The sequence below is a fragment of the Procambarus clarkii genome, chromosome 50, assembly GCF_040958095.1.
Source record: "Procambarus clarkii isolate CNS0578487 chromosome 50, FALCON_Pclarkii_2.0, whole genome shotgun sequence".
Taxonomy (NCBI): Eukaryota; Metazoa; Arthropoda; class Malacostraca; order Decapoda; family Cambaridae; genus Procambarus; species Procambarus clarkii.
This window is the reverse complement of record NC_091199.1, coordinates 11,029,188-11,036,757: the sequence shown is the minus strand read 5'-3', so window position 1 is coordinate 11,036,757 and position 7,570 is coordinate 11,029,188. Positions and strand designations below refer to the sequence as shown.

At 46.2% G+C, this 7,570-nt stretch overlaps 1 protein-coding gene across 1 annotated transcript; it reads right to left on the bottom strand.

The window, feature by feature from the left end:
• Nucleotides 1-3,846: 3,846 nt before the first annotated feature.
• LOC138351647 (proteoglycan 4-like) lies at nt 3,847-6,356 on the bottom strand. The gene is made up of 2 exons (XM_069303653.1): nt 6,351-6,356; nt 3,847-5,025 (listed from the first exon to the last, which is right to left on the bottom strand). Exons 1-2 carry the CDS (start codon nt 6,354-6,356, stop codon nt 3,847-3,849), a joined length of 1,185 nt encoding a protein of 394 aa, XP_069159754.1.
• Between the last annotated feature and the right edge of the window lie 1,214 nt (nt 6,357-7,570).

The window sequence follows — 7,570 nt, the reverse complement described above, 5'->3', positions numbered from 1 at the left end:
TGGTGCCAATGTGGGGACCCATAGCCTCGGAGAAGAAAATATATATAAATATATATATATATATATATATATATATATATATATATATATATATATATATATATATATATATAATATAAGAAGGTACATTGAATCTGTTCTCTATCTGTGTCTCTAGCTCTATCTATAAATCCATCAGTATTTATATCACACACCTGTATGTATGTACTTTACCTGAATAAACATTTGAATTATTTTTTAAATTTTGTATAAAATGTTTTCAATATTATTAAATGTCTCGAGGAGATCAGCCCTGTCATGTCCGGTTTGGAGCGACCCTTAACCTTTCAGAGTGACATAGTTCTGAGATAGTCTGGCTACCTTGTGGCTCGGGACTATTCTAGAATGAGTTTTCAATCCTGAACCTTCCTATGTCCAACCACTTGGAGTGGACGGTAGAGCGACGGTCTCGCTTCATGCAGGTCGGCGTTCAATCCCCGACCGTCCACAAGTGGTTGGCGCACCATTCCTTTACCCCCATCCCAAATCCTTATCCTGACCCCTTCCAAGGGCTATATAGTTAAGCCACCTCTTGGGTGGCTTAATCTTTATCAATCATCAATAAAAATATGACATGTTGGCAGTTTATGTTCCTCTGGTTGCTTCTGTTCCTGTTGCAGGGTCATTCGGTCCAGCTTCTGCAATGGCAGTGTAACTGTGGGTAGAGTGTAACTGTGTATTAGCTGGTTATTGATTGCAGTTCTAGATGTCTTGATATGCGGCGTTGCACTGATGTCTAATCTTCTAATGGCATTGTATCTATCAATTATTTCGGCGTTGCTCGTCAAAGTAGGGCGATTATATGTTCATTGATGGACAAATCCACAAGGGCCGTGACGAGGATTCGAACCTGCGTCCGGGAGTATCCCAGACAATCGACTGAGTCATAGCTCAGTCGATTAAGGCAGTGTCTGGGATGCTCTCGGACGCAGGTTCGAATCCTCGTCACGGCCCTTGTGGATTTGTTCATTTGATGCATCACGTTAGTGTGATCTCTGTGTGTTCCTTGATGGAGCCCTGTTGTTTGTGCATTGTTAAACGCGTAGAGAGAGACGTTGTTGTCTTGCCTATATATTGAGTTCGTTGGGGCTGACAATACCCAAGTGGGCACGTGAAGGCACTGAAAGATAGGAAAGCTCGGGGAGACATGATCACCACCTACAAAATTCTCAGAGGAATTGACAAGGGAAGATAAACTGTTTAAAAGGGGTAGTACACGAACAAGGGGACACAGGTGGTAACTGAGTACCCAAATGAGCCACAGGGACGTTAGAAAGAGCTTTTTCAGTGTCAGAGTAGTTAACAGGTGGAATGCATTAGGAAGTGATGTGGTGGAGGCTGACTCCATACACTGTTTCAAGTGTAGATATGATAGAGCCCAATAGGTTCAGGAACCTGTACACCAGTTGATTGACAGTTGAGAGGCGGGACCAAAGAGCCAGAGCTCAACCCCCGCAAACACAACTAAGTGAATACACAATGGTTACTTTAACTACTTATTTTACGATTCAATGGTATTAATCTTTCTTTGTTTCTATTCCACATCCTAGTGCTTGTTAAGTAGGAATATCTATCTACTGGAACTGTGGTAGACGCGTAGATGAGTCTACCACAGTTCCAGTAGACTCGTAGATGAGGAAAGAAGAATGAAGACTCCTGAAAAAGAGAGCGGTAACCGTTTTCTAACGTGGCATTGATTTCTTTTGAAGGGGAGGCTGCGGTAGTATGTGAAATGCGCTTATTTTTGTATTATCTGACGCCATGCTGCTGACTTTGCTGTTTTAGAATGAGTTCAAGGTTGCAGTGTTTTTCTCCGGGATCCCGGTGGTGGCCCGGTGCTGGTGGACCGGTGCTGGTGGACCAGTGCTGGTGGACCGGTGCTGGTGGACCAGTTGATGGACCGGTAATGAGCCTAGTCCGTTCTCTCCTTTTGTAAATGTTTTCCAAAACATTTTTTTTTCCAAACGAGGATCGTGGGCTCTCAAGCAGCCTAACCAAACCTGTGGAGGCCAAGAAAACGTCAAAATTACGATGCCTTACACGTTATTAATACGTCTGATAATTAACGAATTGGTCGAGTTCGTTGAAACTGGGTCACATTGTCTTAGATTTAACTCCTTAACATTGTACCTCTCAGCCTCTAGTCATCATCTTTCCTACGACATCGTAAATATAGGGCAGAAAAGTCACGCTAATGCTCTTTATTGCAATTATTGAGAGCAATGCAGGCCGAGTCACTCTGGTGTTGCAATGAATGTTATTTAGCAGTTTCTCTGCCCCCTTGGTACAGCGATAGCCTCGTTTCTTGCAGGGTCGGCGTTCGATCCCCTATGGTAGAAGGGGTTAAGTGGATAGGGTTACCTCCACTCCGTCCTTATATCTCAGTCCCTACCTTGAGGCTACCTTGAGGTGCTTCCGGGGCTTAGTGTCCCCGCGGCCCGGTCGTCGACCAGGCCCCCTAGCCTAAATATCCCTCCCAAGTTAAAATATAGTCACGCAAACGTTTCAGTCGCCCAGGGACCAGGAGTTGCTTCAAAACTTGCTTCAACAAGTGACATTATTTCACGTTCTTGTCGCCTGAATAAGGTCATATGCGCTGTCGCAACAGCGAGATCAACTTGCATGTCAATTTTGCAATTTTTCTGAGAGAGAGAGTCAGTCAACTTGACAGTGATACACCAGCCTGTTTCTGCTGGGGATATTAATTTGATCATTCGTTCTTTTGGAGGCGTGGAGGAAATTGAGTTGAAGGTTCTTATTTGTTCATAATTTTTTTAGTAGTCAATTTTTTGTTTTGTTGGGGGGGGGGGGGAGTGTCCTTGTTGGTGTCCTTGATTGATCGTTGGCTTGTACTTGTTTGGTAATGTCCTTGTTTTGTGATACAGGTGTCTTCTCTTCCCGTTTTGAAGTCCACTACGGGCTCACCATAGCCCGTGTTACTTGCCCCGCTCCTGTGCCAGGTAAGTCCACTACGGGCTCACCATAGCCCGTGCTACTTGCCCCGCTCCTGTGCCAGGTAAGTCCACTACGGGCTCACCATAGCCCGTGTTACTTGCCCCGCTCCTGTGCCAGGTAAGTCCACTACGGGCTCACCATAGCCCGTGTTACTTGCCCCGCTCCTGTGCCAGGTAAGTCCACTACGGGCTCACCATAGCCCGTGTTACTTGCCCCGCTCCTGTGCCAGGTAAGTCCACTACGGGATCACCATAGCCCGTGCTACTTGCCCCGCTCCTGTGCCAGGTAAGTCCACTACGGGATCACCATAGCCCGTGCTACTTGCCCCGCTTCTGTGCCAGGTAAGTCCACTACGGGCTCACCATAGCCCGTGCTACTTGCAACTTCTGGTTCCAGGTAGCGATTCTTAAACAACAACGACCCGTTTTGACACCTGTCCATCTCTTGTACTGTCATTTTGTTTTGACGGGTAAATAATGCTATTTAATCGTGCCTGGATGACCTCCTGTCTCTTTCTGTCTCAGGTCATCTGTTCCTGTTGGGCTGGTTGATGCTGTACCTGTCTATCCGTCAATCTGGTGCTTGCTGTCTGTCTGTCTGTCTCGGCAGCAGTTCATTGCCGTCTCTTCATATCTGTTACGGTGTCTGTCTATAGAGTGCCTTCTCGACGTCTCTTTTTCAGTTCTGTCTTTCTCTCCCCCCCCCCCCCATGTATATGTGTGCCATGTACATGTTCCTTTTGTATTGCCGTCTGTCTGTCTCATGAGACAGACTTTGTGATTCTTATAATCTGTCTATCGATTGTTTTTTTTGTGTCTTGTGACTGAGTTATTCTTTTAGGTTGTTGATTGTTCAAGGGTTTGTGGCTCGTAGAGCTTCCGCGTCGTAGAGTTTGCGCGTCGTAGAGTTGGCGCGTCGTAGAGTTTCCGTGTCGTAGAGTTTGCGCGTCGTAGAGTTTGCGCGTCGTAGAGTTTGCGCGTCGTAGAGTTTGCGCGTCGTAGAGTTTCCGCGTCGTAGAGTTTGCGCGTCGTAGAGTTTGCGCGTCGTAGAGTTTCCGCGTCGTAGAGGTTCCGCGTCGTAGAGGTTCCGCGTCGTAGAGTTTGCGCGTCGTAGAGTTTGCGCGTCGTAGAGTTTCCGCGTCGTAGAGTTTGCGCGTCGTAGAGTTTCCGCGTCGTAGAGGTTCCGCGTCGTAGAGTTTGCGCGTCGTAGAGGTTCCGCGTCGTAGAGTTTCCGCGTCGTAGAGTTTCCGCGTCGTAGAGTTTCCGCGTCGTAGAGGTTCCGCGTCGTAGAGTTTGCGCGTCGTAGAGTTTGCGCGTCGTAGAGTTTGCGCGTCGTAGAGGTTCCGCGTCGTAGAGTTTGCGCGTCGTAGAGGTTCCGCGTCGTAGAGTTTCCGCGTCGTAGAGTTTCCGCGTCGTAGAGCTTCCGCGTCGTAGAGTTTGCGCGTCGTAGAGGTTCCGCGTCGTAGAGTTTGCGCGTCGTAGAGTTTCCGCGTCGTAGAGTTTGCGCGTCGTAGAGGTTCCGCGTCGTAGAGTTTCCGCGTCGTAGAGCTTCCGCGTCGTAGAGTTTCCGCGTCGTAGAGTTTGCGCGTCGTAGAGTTTGCGCGTCGTAGAGCTTGCGCGTCGTAGAGGTTCCGCGTCGTAGAGCTTCCGCGTCGTAGAGCTTCCGCGTCGTAGAGCTTCCGCGTCGTAGAGCTTCCGCGTCGTAGAGCTTCCGCGTTGTAGAGCTTCCGCGTCGTAGAGCTTCCGCGTCGTAGAGCTTCCGCGTCGTAGAGCTTCCGCGTCGTAGAGCTTCCGCGTCGTAGAGCTTCCGCGTCGTAGAGCTTCCGCGTCGTAGAACTTCCGCGTCGTAGAGTTTCCGCGTCGTAGATCTTCCGCGTCGTAGATCTTCCGCGTCGTAAGACTTCCGCGTCGTAAGACTTCCGCGTCGTAGAGCTTCCGCGTCGTAGAGCTTCCGTGCCGTAGAGCTTCCGCGTCGTAGAACTTCCGCGTCGTAGAGTTTCGGTATCGTAGAACTTCCGTATCGTAGAGCTTCCTTCCGATAATGTTTATACACCAAATAATATTATCTAGTGAAATATCTTAGAGTTCAAAAATTTAACTCTTAGATTGTGAGGTTTACAAACCCATAAACTGTTTAATAAATGTCAACTAACCCACCGTGATTGTTGAAAGATGTAGAGGCTTCGTAAGTAGATGTATAAATGGTTGATAAACTTTGTGTTAGAGAGCCAGTGTCAGATCATGTCTGATGTCAGTAATTAAGTGAAGGTGCTAATGAGTCATTCTCAGGTGGCAATAGAGAAAGGTACGGCCTGCCTAAGCCTCATTCTATAGCTATAGTGCATTGAAAGTTAGTTAGCATCTGTGAGCTATATTCCACCGCCTGGGTAGCCTAAGAGCCATAATATAGCATCTGTGAGCCATATTCCACAGCCTGGGTAGCCTAAGAGCCATATTCCACAGCCTGGGTAGCCTAAGAGCCATAATATAGCATCTATGAGCCATATTCCACCGCCTGGGTAGCCTAAGAGCCATAATATAGCATCTATGAGCCATATTCCACCCCCCAGGGTATCCTAAGAGCCATAATATAGCATCTATGAGCCATATTCCACCGCCTGGGTAGCCTAAGAGCCATAATATAGCATCTATGAGCCATATTCCACCGCCTGGGTAGCCTAAGAGCCATAATATAGCATCTATGAGCCATATTCCACCGCCTGGGTAGCCTAAGAGCCATAATATAGCATCTATGAGCCATATTCCACCGCCTGGGTAGCCTAAGAGCCATAATATAGCATCTATGAGCCATATTCCACCGCCTGGGTAGCCTAAGAGCCATAATATAGCATCTATGAGCCATATTCCACCGCCTGGGCAGCCTAAGAGCCATAATATAGCATCTATGAGCCATATTCCACCGCCTGGGCAGCCTAAGAACCATAATATAGCATCTATGAGCCATATTCCACCCCCCAGGGCACCATAAGAGCCATAATATAGCATCTATGAGCCATATTCCATCGCCATAAGCTCCCAATTAAGTCAACAATAGAGTACAATATCTGTACAAAACACCACATTCCATAGCCAACTTGAACAAGAATCTTTTTTTTCCTTGCAGTAACAGCCCTTTTTTTTCCACTGGGCGAGGGGGATAGGTTTTTCTGGGGTACTACTGTGGGCAGGGTTGGGCAGGGCACGTCCGCCCTCCCTTAGGGCATGGGCGCCATTTTATCTGGACCATTCACTCTACCCTTTCTCCTTCCTGGTGGTTCTTACCTATCAGTGACTAAAGAGGGTAAGTGACGTTTTAGTGTTTTATGCAGCGAAGACAAGTCACCGACCTAACCTAACCTTCATGGCGTTACTCTCAGAAAAGAATTATCTCAGAGATGCTGGGTATATGATGTCAATTTTTTAATTTCACTTTGTGTTATATTGACTCGTATGGTAGACGGCCATTTTGTTATCATGAGGTTATCTTGAGATGATTTCGGGGCTTTAGTGTCCCCCCTAATATTTGTGGTCAATATGACCATCTTGCTTCATCCCCTGATACTATATACCTTATATCATCCCTGATACCTTTGTGGACGATAAGGGCCGCCTCATACCATCACTGATACCATTGTGATGAATACAACCACCTTGTATGATGACTGATATCATCGTGATGATATTCATTTAGAATGTTTAAAGGAGAGAGTTGAGAGGGTAGATCACAGAACATGTTTACTGAGTGTTTTAGGATACAGTATATTGTATGATACATCTATACGGTGTGTTATTGTGGTGGTAGGGATGAAAAATATAGGTGGTCATGTTGTCCATAAGGGTGCCTTAAGTGCCTTTTATTCTCTTCACTGAGGTTGGGGGTCCTCACTAATTCAGAGGTGGTACTCTTTGTTGTGTATTGACCTCTAAGATGATTGGTCAATAAACAGGGATTCAGTCTTAGATGATTGGTCAATAAACAGGGATTCAATCTTAGATGATTGGTCAATAAACAGGGATTCAGTCTTAGATGATTGGCCAATAAACAGGGATTCAGTCTTAGATGATTGGCCAATAAACAGGGATTCAGTCTTAGATGATTGGTCAATAAACAGGGATTCAGTCTTAGATGATTGGTCAATAAACAGGGATTCAATCTTAGATGATTGGTCAATAAACAGGGATTCAATCTTAGATGATTGGTCAATAAACAGGGATTCAATCTTAGATGATTGGTCAATAAACAGGGATTTATCTGTATTGTCCCATACACAAAAAGGGAGTGAGGTGTATATTAATGGATGGATGGAAGACATATACTTTCACAGGAAAAAAGTTATCATGTATAACCAAACTCAATTACGGGCTCACCATAGCCCGTGCTACATGGACACTTCGTCCTGAGTAGCTAAATGTTTAACAACAACACACAGATTCTTTCTATTGATACTGATAATGGCTGAAAAAGGGCCACCACTTACGGGCTATTCATGCCCGTGCCACCCTTTTGAGTGGCTTAATCTTCATCAATCAATCAATCACAGATTCTTCAATCTTCTGATTCTTCACTCAGCAAGGGG